This window comes from Chlorocebus sabaeus, chromosome 11 (assembly GCF_047675955.1).
Source record: "Chlorocebus sabaeus isolate Y175 chromosome 11, mChlSab1.0.hap1, whole genome shotgun sequence".
Classification (NCBI taxonomy): Eukaryota; Metazoa; Chordata; class Mammalia; order Primates; family Cercopithecidae; genus Chlorocebus; species Chlorocebus sabaeus.
In genome coordinates, this window is record NC_132914.1 from 107,560,591 (window position 1) to 107,582,400 (window position 21,810).

At 45.5% G+C, this 21,810-nt stretch overlaps 1 protein-coding gene across 1 annotated transcript; it reads right to left on the minus strand.

Moving 5' to 3' along the window:
* Positions 1 to 5,481: 5,481 nt before the first annotated feature.
* ARPC3 (actin related protein 2/3 complex subunit 3) lies at positions 5,482 to 21,749 on the minus strand. The gene is made up of 7 exons (XM_037996543.2): positions 21,623 to 21,749; positions 16,817 to 16,916; positions 12,282 to 12,358; positions 8,075 to 8,143; positions 7,147 to 7,273; positions 6,701 to 6,795; positions 5,482 to 5,797 (listed from the first exon to the last, which is right to left on the minus strand). The coding sequence occupies exons 1-7, from the start codon at positions 21,626 to 21,628 to the stop codon at positions 5,735 to 5,737; spliced, it is 537 nt and encodes a 178-aa protein (XP_037852471.1). The 5' UTR covers positions 21,629 to 21,749; the 3' UTR covers positions 5,482 to 5,734.
* Between the last annotated feature and the right edge of the window lie 61 nt (positions 21,750 to 21,810).

Below are 21,810 nucleotides of genomic sequence, written 5' to 3' on the forward strand. Positions count from 1 at the left end.
TTGCACTCTCTCCTGCCCCAAGATATTCATTGTTAAGTTTGCTGTACATGCTCCTAGTTTTTCCAGGAGTACATACAATGAAACAAACATTGTATTGGGATCATACTATAATACTGTCTTCAACTTTTTTTTTTCTTGAGACAGAATCTCTGTCACCCAGGCTGGAGTGCAGTGGCTCGATCTCAGCTCACTGCAACCTCCACCTCCTGGGTTGAAGTGATTCCCGTGCCTCAGCCTCCCGAGCAGCTGGGATTACAGGCATGTGCCACCACACACAGCTAATTTTTGAATTTTTATTAGAGACAGGGTTTCACCATGTTGACCAGGATGGTCTCAATCTCCTGAACTCATGATCCACCCACCTCAGCCTCCCAAGGTGTTGGGATTACAGGCGTGAGGCATTGCGTCCGGCCAATCTTTTTTTTTTTAAGTAGTTTTTTTCCTCCTGGTTATCAAGAGAACACATATCTTACTGAATTACAGATATATACTACTCTGAATGCACAAGTCTTATACTTTCTCCTGCCCCAAGATATTCATTTTAAAGTTTGCTGTACATGCTCCTACTTTTCCCAGGAGTACATACAGTGAAATAAACATTGTATGGGATCATACAGTAATATTGTCTTCAACTTTTTTTTGAGACAGAGTCTGTCTCTGTCACCCAGGCTGGAGTACAGTGGCTTGATCTCAGCTCACTGCAACCTCCACCTCCTAGGTCCAAGAGTTTCTGTTGCCTCAGTCTCCCAAATAGCTGGGATTACAGGTGTCTGCCACCGCGTCCAGCTAATTTTTTGTATTTTTAGTAGAGATGGGGTTTCACTATGTTGGCCAGACTGGTCTTGAACTCCTGACCTTGTGAGGCTTGGCTTCCCAAAGTGCTGGGATTACAGGTGTGAGCCACCCTTGCCCAGTCATCTTCAACTTTAAAACTCAATAATGTATCCTAAGATATCTTACCATGACAGGATAGATAGAACCTATTATTAATGATTGAACCATATTTAATTTTATGGATGGACCATAATTTATTTATCCAATTCCCTATTGAGAGATGGCCGAACTATTTTCAGTGTGTGTGTGTGCATGTGTGTGTGTGTGTGTTTTGCCAGCATTCAACAATATGAAGTTGAGTTGCTTGATCAAAAATAATAAAATCTGGAAGCTGGGAGCAGTGGCTCACGCCTGTAGTCCTAGGACTTTGGGAGGCTGAGGCAGGAGGATCACTTGAGCCCAGGAGTTTGAGATCAGTATGGGCAACATGGTGACATGGTGAGACCCCATCTTTATTTAAAAAAAAAAAAAAAAAAAAGGCCAGGCACGGTGGTTCACCCCTGTAATCCCAGCATTTCGGGAGGCCAAGGCGGGCGGATCACAAGGTCAGGAGATCGAAACCATCCTGGCTAACACGTTGAAACCCCGTCTCTACTAAAAATACAAAAAATTAGCCGGGCGTGGTGGCGGGCACCTGTAGTCCCAGCTATTCGGGAGGCTGAGGCAGGAGAATGGCATGAACCCGGGAGGCAGAGCTTGCAGTGAGCCGAGATGGTGCCACTGTACTCCAGCCTTGGAGACATAATGAGACTCCTTGGAGACATAGTGAGACTCCATCTCAAAAAAAAAAAAAAAAAAAAGAAGGGGAAGAAAATTAAAAAAAATCAAAATCTGAGAACTATTATTAAATTACTTTGTCTAAAAAGTCATACATTATAATTGTTTTTAATGTCAGCATTACATCTTGATTAAAGCTGTATTTTAAAGTTCATACTATTAGGCTGGGCGTGGTGGCTCACGCCTGTAATCCTAGCACTTTGGGAGGCTGAGGCGGGTGGATCACCCGAGGTCATAAGTTTCAGACTAGCCTGGCCAACATGGTGTAACGCTGTCTCCACTAAAAATCCACAAATTAGCCGAGCATCGTGGCGCACGCCTGTAATTCCAGCTACTTGGGAGGCGGAGGCAGGAGAATCGCTTGAACCTAGGAGGCGTAGGTGGCAATGAGCTGAGATTGCACCACTGCACTCCAGCCTGGGTGACAGAGCAAGCCTCTATTTAAAAAAAAAAAAAAGAAAAATTCAGACTATATTCATGTATAATTTATAATAAATCCTTTGGAAATTGTCCTCTTGCATATATTAAAAAACAAAATGTAACAAAAGAAAACACCTGCCACGATAAAGTCCCAAAGGGAAATGGTCCAGAAGCTATTTCCGGCGCCTGTGGCCCGTGCGCCCCCTGCTGGCAGTAATGGAACTGGGAACAGGGTCCAAAGTAGGCTCGTTTTTTATGATGATGGTTCCACAATTTAAAAAAAGAAAAATGGGCCGGGCTCGGTGGCTCACGCCTGTAATCCCAGCACTTTGGGAGGCCGAGGCGGGCAGATCACGAGGTCAGGAGATCGAGACCATCCTGGCTAACACGGTGAAACCCCATCTCTACTAAAAATACAAAAAAATTAGCCAGGTGCGGTGGCGGGCGCCTGTAGTCCCAGCTACTCAGGAGACTGAGGCAGGAGAATGGCGTGAACCCGGGAGGCGGAGCTTGCAGTGAGCCGAAATCGCGCCACTGCACTCTAGCCTGGGAGACAGAGTGAGACTCCGTCTCAAAACAAAAACAAGCAAAATATATATATGTACATGTATATATATACACACATATATTTGGCCGGGTGTAGTGGCTCACACTTAATGCCAGCACTTTGGGAGGCCAAGGCAGGCGGATCACTTAAGGTCAGAAGTTCAAGACCAGCCTGGCCAATGTGGTGATATGTTTAAAACGATTTTTTTCTTTCTTTTTTGAGACAGGATCTTAACTCTGTCGCCCAGTCTGGAGTGCAGTGGTGCGATCATGGCTCACTGCAGCCTAGACCTCTCGCCACCAGGCCTGGCCCCAAACCTGTAATCTTGAAATGAATCAGGGTGGCTTTCTCTCCTTTCTGACATGTCTGTAACCCCTGTGGCAGAAGTTCCAACCCAAACACTGAAACTCTGATTCTGGGTTAAGAATTTTAATTTAGGAGAGGTGCAGTGGCTCATGCCTGTAATCCCAGTGTTTGGGAGGCTGAGGTGGGTGGATCACTTGAGTCCAGGAGTTTGAGACCAGCCTGGCCAATATGGTGAAGCCTCCTCTCTACTAAAAGTACAAAATTAGCCAGGCGTGGTGGCACAAGCCTGTAATCCCAGTTACTCAGGAGGCTGAGGCAGGAGAATAGCTTGAACCTGAAAGGCGGAGGTTCCAGTGAGCCAAGATTGTACCACTGCACTCTAGCCTGGGACACAGAGAGACTCTGTCTCAAAACAAAAAAACAAAAACCAAAAAAACAAGATACCCCGTCTCCACAAAAAATACAAAATAAGCTAGGCCTGGTGATGTGTGCCTGTAGTCCCAGCTACTGGGGAGGCTGAGGTGAGAAGATTGTTTGAGCCCAAGAGGTCAAGTCTGCAGTGGGCCATTGCACTCTAGCCTGGGCAACAGTGATACCCTGTTTCAAAAACAAACAAACAATTTTTAATTAAACAAAAAAAAAAAACCCTCACAACACACCACCACCACTTTTGGTTTCAGGACTGTCCTTCTGTTTATCTATGGAGTAGGTTTTCACATATCTGTACCTTTGGCTATGTGAACTGTGGTATTTAGCTAGCCTGTAATTCAAGTCTTTTTTTTTTTTTTTTTTGAGACGGAGTCTCGCTGTGTCACCCAGGCTGGAGTGCAGTGGCCCGATCTCAGCTCACTGTAAGCTCCGCCTCCCGGGTTTACGCCATTCTCCTGCCTCAGCCTCCGAGTAGCTGGGACTACAGGCGCCCGCCACCACGCCCGGCTAGTTTTTTGTATTTTTTTTTAGTAGAGACGGGGTTTCACCATGTTAGCCAGGATGGTCTCGATCTCCTGACCTCGTGATCCACCCGCTTCGGCCTCCCAAAGTGCTGGGATTACAGGCTTGAGCCACCGCGCCCGGCCAATTCAAGTCTTTAAACAGATGCTCAAGAGCATTTAACTCATATATTAAAACAATATATTCACTTGTAAAACCGAAATGCAAATACTTTTATTTTTTTATTTTTATTTTTTTGAGACGGAGTCTCACTCTGTCACCCAGGCGGGAGTGCAGTGGCCGGATCTCAGCTCACTGCAAGCTCCGCCTCCCGTGTTTACGCCATTCTCCTGCCTCAGCCTCCTGAGTAGCTGGGACTACAGGCGCCCGCCACCTCGCCCGGCTAGTTTTTTTGTATTTTTAGTAGAGATGGGGTTTCACCGTGTTCGCCAGGATGGTCTCGATCTCCTGACCTCTTGATCCGCCCATCTCGGCCTCCCAAAGTGCTGGGATTACAGGCTTGAGCCACCGCGCCCGGCCTGCAAATACTTTAGTCATTCAAGTACCACCATAAATTTTAGGTTTTTGTTTCGTTTTGTTTTTTTGAGACAAAGTTTTGCTCTTGTTGCCCAGGCTGGAGTACAATGGCGCTATCTCAGCTCACTGCAACCTTCGGCTCACCGTAACATCTGCCTCCTGGGTTTAACCACTTCTCCTGCCTCAGCCTCCCGAGTAGCTGGGATTACAGGCATGTGCCACCACGCCCGGCTGATTTATTTTTTTTTGAGACAGAGTTTCGCTTTTGTTGCCCAAGCTGGAGTGCAATGGTATGATCTCGGCTCACTGCAACCTCTGCCTCCTGGGTTCAAGTGATTCTCCTGTATCAGCCTCCCGAGTAGCTGAGATTACAGACGCATGCCACCATGCCTGGCTAATTTTTGTATTTTTAGTAGAGACGGGGTTTCATCATATTGGTTACGCTGGTCTCGAACTCCTGACCTCGGGTAAGCCGCCCACCTGGGCCTTGCAAAGTGCTGGGATTACTGGCGTGAGCCACAGCGCCCGGCCCGGCTGATTTTTGTGTTTTTAGTTGAGACCGGGTTTCTCTGTGTTGGTCAGGCTAGTCTTGAACTCCTGACCTCAGGTGATCCGCCCACCTGGGCCTCCCAAAGTGCTGGGATTACAGGCGTGATCCACTGCGCCCAGCCATATTAGTATATTTTATTGCGTACACATACACAGAAAGAAAAAAAAAGAAAAAGAGAAAAGAAAGCACTGATGTATATGCTCTAACATGGGTGAATTTGAAAACATTAAGTCAAAGAAGCTGGACATAAAAGGCCACATGTTGTATTAAAAATTCAATTTACATGAATTATCCAGAATAAGCAAATTCATAGAGACAGAAAGTAGATTAATACTGGGAGGAGAGTGGGAAGGACAGGGGCTTGGGGAGGAATGTGGGGTGGGGTGGCTGCTAAAGTGTGCAGGTTCATTACACTGGGGTGATGAAAATGCTCTGGATTTAGTGGTGATGGTTGCAAAACTTCATGTATATACTAAAAAAAGTGAATTGTACACTTTAAAAGGGTACTATGGAATGTGAATTTTACCTTAAAACAAATTGTAAGTGAATGTCAAAGACAGGCAATAAAGTTTTTCTTACATGGAATGTTAGAAATTTCTTTATTATGACTTATTCTTACTAAGTGCCAGCTTAATGCTGCAGAAAACTTCAAATCACTCTTGATAACCCATTTTCTTGTCTCCCACCCAAATTACTGATCAAGAGTTTTTCAAGTAAAGACATGCTCTTCTCTCTTCTGTATAAAACTTTACGAAATAAAGGCAAAAGATTGTATACATCTCGCTGGAAAATGCTGCCCAGGGCTCTGAAGACGGTGGCTGCCCATGTTCCCTTCACTGTCCAGGTCCTGAAAGACTCTTGTTCATGAACTGTCTCTTCACAAAGCAAGTCCACCACTAACAAGAGGGGACAACACAGAATGAATAGTGGGGGTCAAATTACAATAGAATTCGCATTTATTTAATAATAAAATTTCGTATCCGTCTGAAATCTCTTATAAACTTTTTTTTTTTTTTTTTTTGAGATGGAGTCTAGCTCTATTGCCCAGGCTGGAGGGCAGTGGCGCGATCTTGGCTCACTGCAAGCTCTGCCTCCTGGGTTCATGTCATTCTCCTGCCTCAGCCTCCCCAGTAGCTGGGACTATAGGTGCCCGCCACTGTGCCTGGCTAATTTTTTGTATTTTTTAGTAGAGATGGGGTTTCACTGTGTTAGCCAGGATGGTCTTGATCTCCTGACCTCGTGATCCGCCTGCCTTGGCCTCCCAAAGTGCTGGGATTACAGGCGTGAGCCACCGCGCCTGGCCATAAACTCTTTTTGCCTGGCCATAAACTCTTTTTAGACAAAGTCTCACTCTGTCATTCAGGCTGGAGTGCAATAGCATGATCTTGGCTCACTGCAACCTCCACTTCCTGGGTTCAAGCGACTCTCGTCTCAGCCTCCCGAGTAGCTGGGATGACAGGAGTGCGCCATCACGCCTGGCTAATTTTTTATATTTTTAAAAGAGATGGGGTTTCACCATGTTGGCCAGGTAGTCTCGAACTCCTGACCTCAAGTGATCCACTGCCTCGTCCTCCCAAAGTGTTGGGATTACAGGCGTGAGCCACTGTGCCCGGCCTGCAATTCATTATTTAGTGTGTTTCAGTGAACTCATATTACATACTAGACACATACCGGAAGTTAAGCGACACTGCAATGCAGAAATTAAAAATATTCTTGCAATGGAAGACCTTAGTGTGTTCAATGGTGGCTATTGGATAAAAGGTGATTTACCAATTAAGCAGGCAAGAAGAAGGTCTTACCTTGCTAGGTTTATCATTCTGAGGGTCAAAAACTTTCTCACAAAGTCTCAGTCCAGTCTCTTGCCTTAGCTGTTGTAAATAGGCTCTCATCACTTCTAAAACAGAACAGTTTTAAAAAACTGTATTTGCAAATACATCCCAAATGTACTGGTTGCAAGTCTGTATGCTCACTGTGGTAATACATTTTTATACATTCGAACAGGATATGAAATAGAAATGACAGTCCAAAGAGTTTTATAACTACATTTGTTTTTGTTCAAAAGATTTTCTGCATGTCATCTTTGTTGCCAAGAATTGTTTGTGAGAGTGACTAATAAGATAATGTACTTCCTATGATTTCACTCTCAATCTGTATATGAATCAAGGCAAGAAAAGGAGGAGTGGTAGGAAGTCAAATGGAGAAAATCTTCTTGTGCCATAGAGAGAGGATAGAGACCTGTTCTTACCATCTTCCTGTTTGTTTGCAGGTTTGGCATAAATTGCATTAAGTGGAAAACCAGGCTCTCCAGGAATGGGAAAATTAGTGATTCCCAATGTATACATTTCTTTCTCACCTTGGCTTTTGGAATTGCACTGAAAAAAAAAAAAAAATATATATATATATATACACATACACACACACACACACACACACACACACAAATTTCTTTCTCACCTTGGCTTTTGGAATTGCACTGAAAAAATATATATATATATATATACACACACACACACACACACACACACATATTTTACAGGGAAAAGAATTCCATCCTTGGACCCCAGGTTAAGAACCTTTGAGCCAAGGGATTAAAAGGAATTTCTCTGTCAAGATTTCTGTCTTGAGAAAATACATGCAAAGGCTTAAAACATCACTACTTTTATCTTTGTGTCAGTCAATTATACTACAAGTTCAGAGAACTAAATTCAAATTTTTCTCTTAAGTCCATGCTGTAAGTCAGAGGAAATATTTTCTTTTTTTTTCTTTTTTTTTTTTTTGAGACGGAGTCTCGCTCTGTCGCCCAGGCTGGAGTGCAGTGGCCGGATCTCGGCTCACTGCAAGCTCCGCCTCCCGGGTTCATGCCATTCTCCTGCCTCAGCCTCCCGAGTAACTGGGACTACAGGCGCCCGCCACCTCGCCCGGCTAGTTTTTTTGTAGTTTTAGTAGAGACGGGGTTTCACCGTGTTAGCCAGGATGGTCTCGATCTTCTGACCTCGTGATCCGCCCGTCTCGGCCTCCCAAAGTGCTGGGATTACAGGCTTGAGCCACCGCGCCCGGCCAGAGGAAATATTTTCTACTTGTCTTTAAAGTCTCAACAAATCCCAGATGACTGGGAGGGTAAATGCCTCTCAGCAATTTGTTTTCCTGATATATAATCATCCAAGTTTAATTACCTTTTGGAGTTTCTTCAGACATTCAGAAATATAGAGAGTTATATATATCAAGGTCCTATCAGCTTCATTCTACAGGGAGAAAAAGAAGACTTAAAAACAGTTATCAAAACGTGACAATGATATGCAATGAATGAATTCCATCTTTGTCTTCTGATTATCTACTGGATGCAGTGGTAGGACAGCCACTATCACATCAAAACTCCCATTCTCCAAACGCACAGTCTCCTCAGTCTCCTTTTCCATTTGTCCCTGGGAGGAAGGCACAAGCCCCACTCTGAGCTGTGCGGCTGCTCTTTTTCGTTTTGTTTTGTTTTTTTTGAGACGGAGTCTTGCTCTATTGCCCAGGCTGGAGTGCAGTGGCACAATCTCGGCTCACTGCAACCTCCACCTCCCAGGTTCAAGCAATTTTCCTGCCTCAGCCTCCCAAGTAGCTGGGATTACAGGTGCCCACCACCATGCCTGGCTAATTTTTCTATTTTTAGGAGAGACGGGGTTTCATCATGTTGGCCAGGTTGGTCTCAAACTTCTGACCTCAAGTGATCTGCCCACCTCAGCCTCCCAAAGTGCTGGGATTACAGGCATGAGCCACTACGCTTGTCTGAGTGGCTGCTCTGTCTTGTTTTTCTTGGCTCCCCTTGCCCTGGGGTTCCCAAGGATCTGTGTCAACAGCCCTTCACTGTGTAGGAAGAAGTAACAAGGCTGCTTGGAAAGCCTGAGCTGCTCCATATGGTTGGCTAATCTTTAAAAACCCTTTCATTTCAGGGTCTCTGCTGAGAACAGAAATATTTATTACTCTAAAAGAGGAAGCAACTATTTCACATTTGACTTGCTCCCAAACAACTCCATAATGTCAATGTCTTGACTTAACCAAAAAGAAAATGTGGAGAAGACAAAGTTGATCAAATGCGGCATGGACTTTGGGTCAAATTTTACACAAATTTAGGCCAGGTGCAGTGGCTTACACCTGTAATCCCAGCACTTTGGGAGGCTGAGGTGGGTGGATTGCTTGAACCCAGGAATTTGAGACCAGCCTGGGCAAACACCATCTCTACAAAAAATACAAAAAGTAGCTGGGCATGATGGCGCACACCTGTAGTCCCAGCTACTCAGAGGCTGAGGTGAGGGGATCACCTAAACCCAAGAGGTCAAAGTTGCAGTGAGCTGTGATGGTGCCACTGCACTCCAGCCCGGGTGACAGAGTGAGAACCTGTCTCAAAAACAATTAAAAAAAAAAAAAAATTTATAGTCAAAAAACTGGCCCCAGGCCAAGGGCAGTGGCTCATGCCTGTAATCCCAGCACTTTGGGAGGCCAAGGCGGGCAGATCACTTGAGGTCAGGAGTTCGAGACCAGCCTGGCCAACATGGCAAAACCCCGTCTCTACTAAAACTACAAAAATTAGCCAGGCATGGTGGCGTGCGCCTGTAATTCCAGCTGCTAGGGAGGCTGAGGCCAGAGAATTGCTTGAACCTAGGAGGCAGAGGTTGCAACGAGTCAAGACTGTACCACTGCACTCCAGCCTGGGCAACTGAGCAAGACTCTGTCTCAAATCAAAAAAAAAAAAGGCTGGGTGCAGTGGCCCACGCCTGTAATCCCAGCACTTTGTAAGGCCAAGGTGGGTGGATCACGAGCTCAGGAGATCGAGACCATCCTGACCAACATGGTGAGACCCTATCTCTACTAAAAAAATACAAAAATTTTGTATTTGGCGTGGTGGTGTGTGCCTGTAATCCCAGCTACTTGGGAGGCTGAGGCAGGAGAACCGCTTGAACCCGCGAGTCGAGGGTTGCAGTGAGCCAAGATCACGCCATTGCACTCCAGCCTGGTGACAGAGTGAGGCTCTGTCTCAACACAAAAACAAACAAACAAAAAAATTACCCCCAAACCACATCATTTCCCTATTTTTTTTTTGAGACAGAGTTTTGCTCTTACTGCCCAGGCTGGAGTGCAATGGTGCGATATCGGCTCACCACAACCTCTGCCTCCTGGGTTCAAACGATTCTCCTGCCTCAGCCTCCCGAGTAGCTGGGATTATAGGCACACGCCACCATGCCCAGCTAATTTTGTATTTTTAGTAGAGATGGGGTTTCACCATGTTGGTCAGGCTGGTCTCGAGCTTCCGACCTCAGGTGATTCACCCGCCTCTGCCTCCCAAATTACAGGCAGAGGCACTGTGCCCAGCCACATTTTCCTATTTTTAAGACAATATAGTATCTGGGAATGAATGAAATGTAGCTGAATTATTATTATTGTTTTGAGACAGTCTTGCTCTGTCACCCAGGCTGAGTGCAGTGGTGTGATCTTGGCTCACTGCAACCATCACCTCCTGGGTTCAAGCAATTCTTGTGCTTCAGCCTCCCGAGTAGCTGGGATTACAGGCACGCACTACTACACCTGGCTAATTTTTGTATTTTTGGTAGAGATGGGGTTTCACCTTGTTTGCTGGGCTGGTCTCAAACTCCTGGCATCATGTGATCCACCCGCCTCAGCCTCCCAAGTGTTGGGATTACAGGCGTGAGCCACCATGCACTAATTTTTGTATTTTTTGTAGAGATGGGAGTTTGCCATGTTGCCCAGGCCGGTCTCGAACTCCTGAACTCAAGCGATGTGCCCAGAGAATTATAACATTTATAACTATTACAAACAACCCACACATTAGATATAGAAAACATTCTGTTACTATCACATAATGTTTAGACTACAATTTGTACACCAAGAGTCTACAATTAAATAATTCACACCCTATTTGATTCCAGAAGTTCAGAGTTTGGCAAGGAGGGGTTGAAATTCCATATTTTAGGGCCAGTAGTGGTGGCTCAATGCCTGTAATCCCAGCACACTGGGAGGCTGAGGTGGGCGGATCGTGAGGTCAGGGTATCGAGACCATTCTGCCCAACACGGTGAAACCCCATCTCTACTAAAAATACAAAAAATTAGCCGGGTGTGGTGCCACGTGCCTGTAGTTCCAGCTACTTTGGGAGGTTGAGGCAGGAGAATCGCTTGAACCTGGGAGGCGGAGGTTTCAGTGAGCCGAGATCACGGCACCGCACTCCAGCCTGGGCAACAGCAGGACTCAGACTCAAAAAAAAAAAAAAAAAATTCCATATTTTAGAATACCATCAAGGAAATTTGCTGATATTCCTTGTCACTTTCTCACAGCAGGATTGCAGAGAACATTTCTGGTTTTCACTTTCCCATCTCCTTTTTGGTCTCCTGCTTCTACCTTCCCCTGACCATCCTCCTCACAGGAACTAAGAACAGAAGGGGAGAGAGTGGTTCAAGGAAGATTTGAGGTCATCAAAGTGTCTTCATTTCTCTATCTCAGGTCCAGGACACAGAAGTACATAAAAAATAACAAAGCACATAGGACTTCTTGGCTGTGGATTTAATCCTAAACAAAAACACAGGGCTTAGCTACTAGTTGTGGTGGCCCATGCCTGTAATCCCAGCAATTTGGGAGGGCGAGATGGGCAGACTGCTTGAGCTCAGGAGTTCAAGGTAAGCCTAGGCAACATGGTGAAACCGTGTCTCTACAAAAAATTAGCCAGGCATGGTGGCACGTGCCTGTAGTTCCAGCTACCTGGGAGACTGAGGCAGAAGGACTGCCTGAGCCTAGGAGGTTGAGGGTATAGTGAGCTGTGATTGTGCCACTGCACTCTAGCCTGGGCGACAGAGCAAGACCCTGTCTCAAAACAAAACAAAACACAGGGCTGGCACATAGTAGGTGCTGCTTAACTAATGTTGAATAAATAAAGATATTTCTAGTAAAGGGTTGGCAAACTTTCTCTGTAAAAGGCAGGCAGTATTTTTAGGCTTTGTGGGCCATACAGTCTTTGTCACAACTACTCAATTCTGCTGTTTTGGTGTGAAAGTAACTACAGATAATATAGAAACAAATGGTTGTGGCTGTGTACCAATAAAGATTTATTTACAAAAAGGGGCAGTGGTCCACATGTGGCCCTCAGGTTAGAGTTTGCCAACCCCTGGTATAGAATTTGAAGGAAAAAAAAAGAAACTAATATTTATACAAAAGTTAACATTAAGCACTATTCTCAAATTTAAAAATTACATGCTGATTTCATTTTATTTTCTCCTCACAGCAAGGTTGGTATTATCCCTATGAGATACTTGGATAGCAACCTTGGATAGCAAGGTTGGTATTATCCCTATGAGAAAACTAAGTTAAATATTAAAAGCTCTGTAATTTACCTTAATTTCATAGTTTTTGAAGAAGACATTGGCCTTGAAGTAATAGATGGCTTCATCCACAATATCTGTATCTTTTGCTAAGCAGGACACAAGGGAAGGAGCAGAGAGAACATTAGCCAAATACAAAACATAACACCTATCAAAGCCATAAAGGGAAAACACAACTGTCAACAGTTGCGGAGTTGAATAAAATAAAATGATCCTCCTACTGGAATATCAAGTTTTTAGAAAATACTTATTTACTTATTTATTTATTTATTTTTTGATACAGAGTCTTGCTCTGTCACCCAGGCTGGAGTGCAGTGGCGCAATCTCGCCTCACTGCAAGCTCTGCCTACCAGGTTCACACCATTCTCCTGCCTCAGTCTCCCGAGTAGCTGGGACTACAGGCGCCTGCCACCACGCCCGGCTAATTTTTTGTATTTTTAGTAGAGATGGGGTTTCACTGTGTTAGCCAGGATGGTCTTGATCTCCTGACCTCATGATCTGCTCACCTCAGCCTCCCAAAGTGCTGGGATTACAGGCATGAGCCACCGCGCCCGGGTTTTTAGAAAATATTTATAGAAAAGTAGTACATGGTTTATTTTTACAGCTTTATTGTTTTTGTAAAAGTTACACACGTTCATTAGAAAATGAAATTCAATCAATACAGTTTTCTTTTTTAGAGAGAGATCTTGCTCTGTTACCCAGGCTGGAGTGCAGTGATACAATTATAGCTCACCACAGACTTGAACTCCTGAGCTCAAGCGATCCTCCCATTTCAGCTTCCCAGGTAGCTGGGACTATAGGCATGCACCATGAGGACTGGCTAATTTTTTTCTTTAAAGCTTTTTAGAGATGGCTGGGTATGGTGGCTCACACCTGTAATCCCAACACTTTGGGAGGCTGACGCGGGTGGATCACCTGAGGTCAGCAGCCTGGCCAACATGGGTGAAACCCTGCCTCTACTAAAAATACAAAAATTTAGCCGAGCGTGGTGGCGGCCACCTGTAATCCCAGCTACTTGGGAGGCTGAGGCAGGAGAACGGCTTGAACCCGTGGGTGGAGGTTGCAGTGAGCCAAGATTGCAGCATTGCACTCCAGCCTGGGCGACAAGATCGAAACTCCGTCTCAAAGAAAAAAAAAAAAAAAAAAAAAAAATTTTTTTTTTTAGAGATGCAGTCTCACTATATTGCCTAGGCTGGTCTCAAACTCCTGGCCTCAAGTGATCCTCCTGCCTCCTGAGTAGCTAAGATTATAGGCATAAGCCACAGCACCAGGCCAAAAAAAATTTTTTTTAATTGTCACCTAATTCCCACTTCCCCCAAAATAACTACCATTAGCATTTGGTGAACATTATTCATGACGTCTCTAAATGCATTTATAAAAAAACACTGAGACACAGACTAACTTTAACTGTTTCCTAAAAATAAAAAGTATTCGGCTGGGCACAGTGGCTCACGCCTGTAGTCTCAGCACTTTGGGAGGCCGAGACGGATGGATTTCCTGAGGTCAGGAGTTCGAGACCAGCCTGGCCAACATGGAGAAACCCTGTCTCTACTAAAAATACAAAAACTAGCCGGGCATGGTGGTACGTGCCTGTAATCCCAACTACTCGGGGGCTGAGGCAGGAGAACTGTTTGAACCCAGGAGGCAGAGGCTGCAGTGAGCCAAGATCATGCCGCTGAACTCAATCAAGCCTGGGTGACAGAGCAGGACTCCGTCTCAAAAAAATAAAAATAAAAAAAATACATAAATAAATAAAATAAAAAGTATTCAATATAATTTTACTTGAATTTACATATTATAGTTTCAGGAAAAAAACTCAATTATTTAGAACATGTTGGGGTTCAGATACACATCTTTCTTTTTATGAAAACTATGACTTAAAATATACTTGTACAAGCTGTTGTAGGTAGCTCTAGATGGACAAAAACCAGAAATACTATCTTGACAAAAAAAGATCTCGTTACACAATGTCTTTGGCAATTTTTTGTTTTCCTTTTTTTTATTTTAAAAAGGTCAAATTCCTTGGGTCTTGTTATCTGGCAGCTGGTTTCAGCAGTGCTGAGACAGTTATTTATACTTCTTGTCTATGACTGTTAACATTCTCACACAGCAGAAATGCAAAGTAATCCTGAAGCTTTCATACTCTGCAATTAAGTTGTCTTCATCCCAGCTCACTGCCCTGTGGAAGAATTTCAACAGAACTCTAACTCTAGACTTGTGTTCCTAGCAATCTATTTTTTTTTTTTTTTTTTTCAGATAGAGTCTCGCTCTGTCACCCAGGCTGGAGTGCAGTGATGCAATCTCGGCTCACTGCGAGCTCCACCTCCCGGGTTCATGCCATTCTCCTGCCTCAGCCTCCAGAGTAGCTGGGACTACAGGCGCCCGCCACTATGCCTGCCTAATTTTTTGTATTTTTAGTAGAGATGGGGTTTCACTGTGTTAGCCAGGATGGTCTCGATCTCCTGACCTCATGATCCACCTGTCTCGGCCTCCCAAAGTGCTGGGATTACAGGCGTGAGCCACTGCGCCCCGCCCTGTTTTTTTTTGAGATGGAGTCTCACTTTGTTGCCCAGGCTGGAGTGCCATGGCATGATCTAGGCCCACTGCAACCTCTGCCTCCTGAGTTCAAGCGATTCTCCTGCGTCAGCCTCCCGCGTAGCTGGGACTTCAGGTGCCTGCCACCACGGTCAGCTAATTTTTATATTTTTAGTAGAGACAGAGTTTCACCATGTTGGCCAGGCTGGTCTCAAACTCCTGACTTGAGGCGATCTGCCCATCTTGGCTTCCCAAAGTGCTGGGATTATAGGCATGAGCCACTGCGCCTGGCTGCAATCTGTTTTCTTATCTGTGAAAGGAAACTTTCTTGGAGGACTCAATATTGTTTACGAAAACCAGCTAGTTCTTCTAAATGCAATGACAGGAGGGGGCAAAGGCCAAAGGATTCTGAAATTAGAAGAATACTTGGCACATAAGAGGCATTCTATAGATATTTGTTGAATATAAATGAATCAGTGTGATTAATACTGTTATTTAGCTCACAGCACAGGCCTCCATTCCAAGTCAGGTGTTTTTTTTTTTTTTTTTCCCTTTTGAAACAAGAGTTTTGCTCTTGTTGCCCAGGCTGGAGTGCAGTGGCATGATCTCAGCTCACTGCAACCTCCACCTCCTAGGTTCAAGCGATTCTCCTGCCTCAATCTCCCAAGTAGCTGGGATTACAGGCATGTGCCACCACACCTGGCTAATTTTTTGTATTTTTAGTAGAGACGGGGTTTCTCCACGTTGTTCAGGCTGGTCTCGAACTCCTGAACTCAGGTGATCCATCCACTTCGACCTCTCAAAGTGCTGGGATTAGAGGTGTGAGCCACCACGCCTGGCCTTTGCAGTGTAATTTTTTTTTTTTTTTTTTGAGATGGAATCTCACTCTGTCACCCAGGCTGGAGTGCAGTGGTGCAATCTTGGCTCACTGCAACCTCCACCCACTGTGTTCAAGCAATTCTCCTATCTCAGTCTCCTGAGTAGCTGGGATCACAGGTGCCCACCACCATGCCTAGCTAATTTTTGTATTTTTAGTAGATATGGGGTTTTGCCATGTTTGCCAGGCTGGTCTCGAACTCCTGACCTTAAGTGATCCACTTGCCCTGGCCTCCCAAAGTTCTGGGATTACAAGTGTGAACCACCGCGCCCAGCCCTGTGATTTTCTTTTATGTTATTTTTCTTCTCTCTCAGGCTGTCTTCTTCCTTGTTCCTTTTCCTCAGAATCAAGTAGAGACTGTGGTGACTCACCATATGTATAAAGTTTACTGAGCTTTCAAATGGTGTTGAAAACAAAATTAAGTTAAAAAAAGGTCAAGTCAAACAGTCTGGCAGAGAAATGGGAATTGGATCAGTACCAAATTGATAATTATAATAATGGTCTTAGAAACCATGAATGGAATTCAGTTCAGACCTTTGCAGGGTACAGGGAAACCGTGTCTAATATAATACAAATAATACTGTTGGGAGAACATCTCAGAAAGCGTCAGAAGAGTCTCAGACAGTGTCTGAAAAATATTGCAGCTTTCTGAAATAAAACTCAGAAAAGCAGGAATAGACATAAGTAATGTTACATAGTATACTTCAGATTTAAGATTGAGGTATTGCTAAAATGAAGATCTTGAAGAATGAATAAAGGAAGTAGATTTAGACAGGGAAGAGGTCAAAATATTTGTTGTTTTCTTCCAGGTTGATAACAGAAAGGATGGGCATGTGGCATTCTAGATGTAACAGCATTAGATTTGTTTGAAAGAACTGATAAACAGTGTCCAGAATTAAGCACATTTCCTCCATTTTCTCAAAAGAGTTTCCTGGAGAAGTCAGAAGAAATAATACAATTTCCTATTAAATGCAACATATAACCACTATCTTGAAAGGTCTAGACCACAATATCTACCAAAGTACAAGGACAATTTGAGAGAGAAGACTGAGCTAAGAATTTCCCTGATTTGATCATTTTAGAAGACTGTTAGGCATTTCATGCCAAAATTTGAAAATAATGGGTTTAGACTTACTCTCTCTGGGTGCAGGTCCTTTGAATTGACTTCTGATAGGTAACAGTGCCATGTTTCCGATGAGTTTGGTGTCAGGATCCATGAGAGAAGAGTGGTAAGCCTGTAATGGCAAGCCCAGGAAGAACATAGAAGCAGAAAGAGAGCAAATGTCACTGTGGCAAACAACCTTTCCTTAAAGGAAAAAAAGAGTAACCCACCCAAGATTAATTAGGGGAGAGAGAAGGGATAGCAGCATTGAGGTGCTAGAGCTGGTTCTTTCTGGTTCAAGAAAACCAACTGTTAAATTATGAGGCATTTTTCAAGCTGGTTGTTAAACACAGCTGTTCTCAAAAATCAAATTATATAAACTTACAATTAAGTAAATGATGTTGGCCGGCGCGGTGGCTCACGCCTGTAATCCCAGCACTTTGGGAGGCTGAGGCAGGCGGATTGCCTGAGGTCAGGAGTTCGCAACCAGCCTGGGCAACACAGTGAAACCCCATCTCTACTAAAATACAAAAAATTAGCTGGGCGTGGCAGCGTGCGCCTGTAGTCCCAGCTACTTGGGAGGCTAAGCTGGAGAATCACTTGAACCCAGGAGGCGAAGGTTGCAGTGAACCAAGATCATCCCACTGCACTCCAGCCTGGGCAACAGAGTGAGACTCTGTCTCAAAAAAAAAAAAAAAGTAAATGATGTTAAAACCAATGATGCTTAAATATTCATCACTTCTTTTTTTTTTTTTTTTTTTTTTGTGAGAAGGAGTCTCACCATGTTGCCTAAGATGGTCTCGAACTCCTAAGCTCAAGTGATATGCCTGCCTCGGCCTCCCAAAGGGCTGGGACTACAGGCATGAGCCACCTCACCCAGCTACTGCCTACATTTTATTTTTTTGAGGCGGAGTTTTGCTCTTGTTGCCCAGGCTGGAGTGCAATGACGTGACCTTGGCCCACTGCAACCTCTGCCTCCCGGGTTCAAGCGATTCTCCTGCCTCAGCCTCCTGAGTAGCTGTGATTACAGGGATGTGCCACCACGCCCAGCTAATTTTGTAGTTTTGGTAGAGACGGGGTTTCTCCACTTTGGCCAGGCTAGTGTCGAACTCCCGGCCTCAGATGATCCGCCCGCCTCGGCCTCCCAAAGTGTTGGGATTACAGGCGTGAGCCACTGCACTGCACTTGGCCTACTTCCTAAATTTTTTTTTTTTTTTGGAGACGGAGTCTCGCCCTGTCACCCAGGCTGAAGTGCAGTGGCGCGATCTCTGTTCACTGAAACCTCCGCCTCCTAGGTTCAAGCGATTCTCCTGCCCCAGCTTCTTGAGTAGCTGGGATTAGAGGTGCGAGACACCACGCCCAGCTAATTTTTGTATTTTTAGTAGAGACAGGGTTTCACCATGTTGGTCAGGCTGGTCTCAAACTCCTGACCCCATGATCCGCCCACCTCAGCCTCCCAAAGTGCTGGGATTACAGGCATGAGCCACCGTGTCCGGCAATAACCTAATTTTTAAAAATTACATTTTCCTATTGTCATGTTCCTAAAGTTATTATTAGGAAATACTAAATAATGGGGTGCTGCTGTGCATCTCTTCCAATTCTATGTTTGGTGACATCACATTGGTATCTGGTCAAAGTATTTCCACCACAGAAAGGCAAACATCATATAAATCAGGGTACCCAGCCCCCAGCTAAACCAAGACCTAAGCACTATCTTTTCAGCTCTGCCACTTCCTGGCGTTATGCTTTTGACCAAGGCATCATTCTTCTTCTCTTAGCTTGTTTCCAAATTTGTAAAATGAGAAGATATATATTCCCTTCAGTGGGTAAGTGTGAGTTAAAGGAAGGGAGAAAAAAAATCACATTTATGAGAGCATTCTGTATGCTGATTCTTAGTTCTGCTTTTTACAAGATGCCTGGCTTTTTATAAGACAACATGGGTCCCACTCATATATTCATTCATCAAATGATTGCTAAGCACCTTCTATGTGCAAGACACTGTGATATAGTAATATACAAAGTAGTACAGTCCTGGTCCTTGAAGAGTAGAGAAGGCAGACAAAAAATAATCACAGGATGGGATGGGCACGGTGGCTCACGCCTGTAATCCAAACACTTTGGGAGGCCGAGGCTGACAGATCACAAGGCAAAAAGATAGAGACCATCCTGACCAACATGGTGAAACCCCATCTCTACTAAAAATACAAAAATTAGCTGGGTGTGGTAGCACATGCCTGTATTCCCAGCTACTTGGGAGGCTGAGGCACGAGAATTACCTGAACACAGGAGGCAGAGGTTGCAGTGAGCCAAGATTGCGCCACTGCACTCCAGCCTGGTAACAGAGCGAGACTCCATCTCAAACCAACCAACCAACCAACCAACCAACCAACCAACCAACCCAGGGTGAATCCAGGGTGCTCTATGTGCAACTGGAACCAGTACAGGGCTTTAGAGTCCTTTTTTTTTGGAGACAGAGTCTCCTCTCACCCAGGCTGGAGTACAGTGGCATGATCACAGCTCACTGCAGCCTCAAACTCCTGGCTCCAGGTGATCCTCCCACCTCAGCCACTTGAGAGGCTGGGAGGAGATGCACTACCACATCCAGTTAATTTATTCTTATTTTTGTAGAGGCAGGGTCTCATTATGTTGCCCAGGTTGGTCTCAAACTCCCGGGCTCAAGCGATACTCCCATCTTCGCCTCCTAAAGTGTTGGGATTACAGGCATAAGCCACTGTACCCAGCCTAGAGTCCTGGCTTAAAATCTGGTTTTACCATAAGTAGGCAACTTTGTCCAAATTAACTTCTCTGAGGTTCCGTTTCCTCTTCTGTAAAACAGGAATCATGGTACCTACTTCACAGGGTCATTATGAAGATTAGATGGGATAATTTATAAAGTGTGTACCCCAGAGCTCAGGAGTCAAATGGTAATTACGGAATTCATAAAATATGTATTTGTGAGGCTGAATGAGGTGGCTCACGCCTGTAATCCCAACACTTAGGGAGGTCGAGGCAGGAGGACTGCTTGAGCCCAGAAGTTTGAGACCAGCCTGGGCAACATGGTGAGACCCTGTCTCTACTGAAAATAGAAAAACTTAGCTGGGCGTGGTGGCGTACACCTGTAGTCCCAGCTGCTCAGGAGGCTGAGGTGGGAGGATCACCTGAGCCAAGTTTGTGTCACTGCACTGCAGTCTCAGAGACAGGGTGCAACCCTGTCTCAAAAAAAAATATATATATATCTCTATATATATCTATATATATATGTATTTGCAAAACTATGGCTTGCTCCTTTTCATCACAGGTATACTTTATCTAAAGCACCCTCTGCCTTCCCTCTCACCAAACTGTCTTGTTACCTATCTAGTTTCTTTTTTTTGGAGTGGGGGGGACGGAGTCTCACTCTGTGGCCAGGTTGGAGTGCAGTGGCGCGGTCTTGGCTCACTGCAACCTCCACCTCCTGGGTTCAAGCGATTCTCCTGCCTCAGCCTCCCAAGTAGCTGGGATTACAGGCACGCACCACTACGCCCAGCTAATTTTTTTATTTTTAGTAGAGATGGAGTTTCACTATGTTGGCCAGGCTGGTCTTGAACTCCTGACCTCATGATCCATCCGCTTAGGCCTCCCAAAGTGCTGGGATTACAGGCGTGAGCCACCGCGCCTGGCCATCCATCTAGCTTCTTTATAGCATTTGTCACTACCTGACACTACTGTATGTATCTCCTTTATGTTTACACTTTTATTGTCTCGTCTCCCGATTTGAACGTACACTGTTTAAGATTAGGGATTTGTTGAACTTATTTGCTGCTGTAAATAGAGCCTGGCAGGCAGTAGGTGCTCGGTAACGTTTGTTAAAAGTAATGTGTGAGCAGGCTGGGCGCAGTGGCTCATGTCTATAATCCCATCACTTTGGGAGGCCAAGGGGGCAGATCACCTGAGGTCTGGAGTTCCAGCCCAGCCCAGCCAACATGGTGAAACCCCGTTCCTACTAAAATGCAAAAAATTAGCTGGGCGTGGTGGCGCGCGCCTGTAATCCCAGCTACCCAGGAGGCTGACGCACGAGGACTGCTTGAACCAGGGTGGCGGAGGTTGTAGTGAGCCGAGATCCCCTCACTGCACTCCAGCCTGGACGATAGAACGAGACTCTCTCAAAAAACAAACAAAAAAAGTGTGAACAATCACACAATAACTGAACCACCTTTTCCCGAATCTGCAAAATGGAGACCATGATGGTGATAAATCTAGCCCACAGACTGCCTGTCAGAAATTAAGTACAACCAGACCGTCATAGATTTTTACTCCCACTCTGATGCACACGAAAAAGGAAATCTTTGGAAGTCAGGCGCCGACCGAGTCTGTGAGGGCCCTATACCCAGGTGGCTCCGGGGTGGCCGCCGCTGCCGGGAAGTGGGTTCTGACAAATGACAAACAGCAGAGGGAGCCTGCCCCCCGGGGCGGAGGAGGAAGTGGGCCTCACAGAAAAAAGAGAAGCTAGACCCTGGACTTGAAACATGAAAAATAAAAAGCGCAACCCTTGGCTTCGCGCTGTAGTGACGCTTTGGGAACCCTGCCGGAGCCGGAAGGAGTAGACGAAGAGAGAGAGAAGAGGGCCTCCTCACACACCCTGGACCCCTGGCCCACTCCTGCCGCGCCCCCGCCTCCCACGACTGGCACCCCCGGGCTATCCCAATTCTTCAGCGACCGGTCCCCTCCCCTTGCCTCCCTCCTTCTCGGGCCCCCGCTTCCTCTCTGCCTTCCGCCGCCCGCTTCTCTCGGCACACACAAGGTTTCTCCCCGCTTTTCGCAATCCCTGCTGTCTCCCCACACCATGGATCGAACCCTCACCGGCATCTTGGCAGCACCCGGGTTCCAACCCAGAGGAGTAGAATCCAGGTGGAGCGGAACGCTTCCGGTCTGGCAGCCAGGGCGGGGTAGGCGGAAGCGAAACGGAGGGGGCGGGGTGATGACGTGCAGCTTCCGGCTTTGTAGTTCCGCCTCTGGTTGCAGCGGCCGCGCGGATCTGAAAGGCGGCG

Bases quoted from the DNA above. Each gene is read 5' to 3' on its own strand.
- ARPC3 (XM_037996543.2), bottom strand. The intron at 7,274-8,074 runs GTAATTAAACTT...TTTTTTTTTCAG, and splicing joins GTCTGAAGAAACTCCAAAAG to TGCAATTCCAAAAGCCAAGG. The intron at 5,798-6,700 runs GTAAGACCTTCT...CCCTCTTGTTAG, and splicing joins AGAATGATAAACCTAGCAAG to TGGTGGACTTGCTTTGTGAA.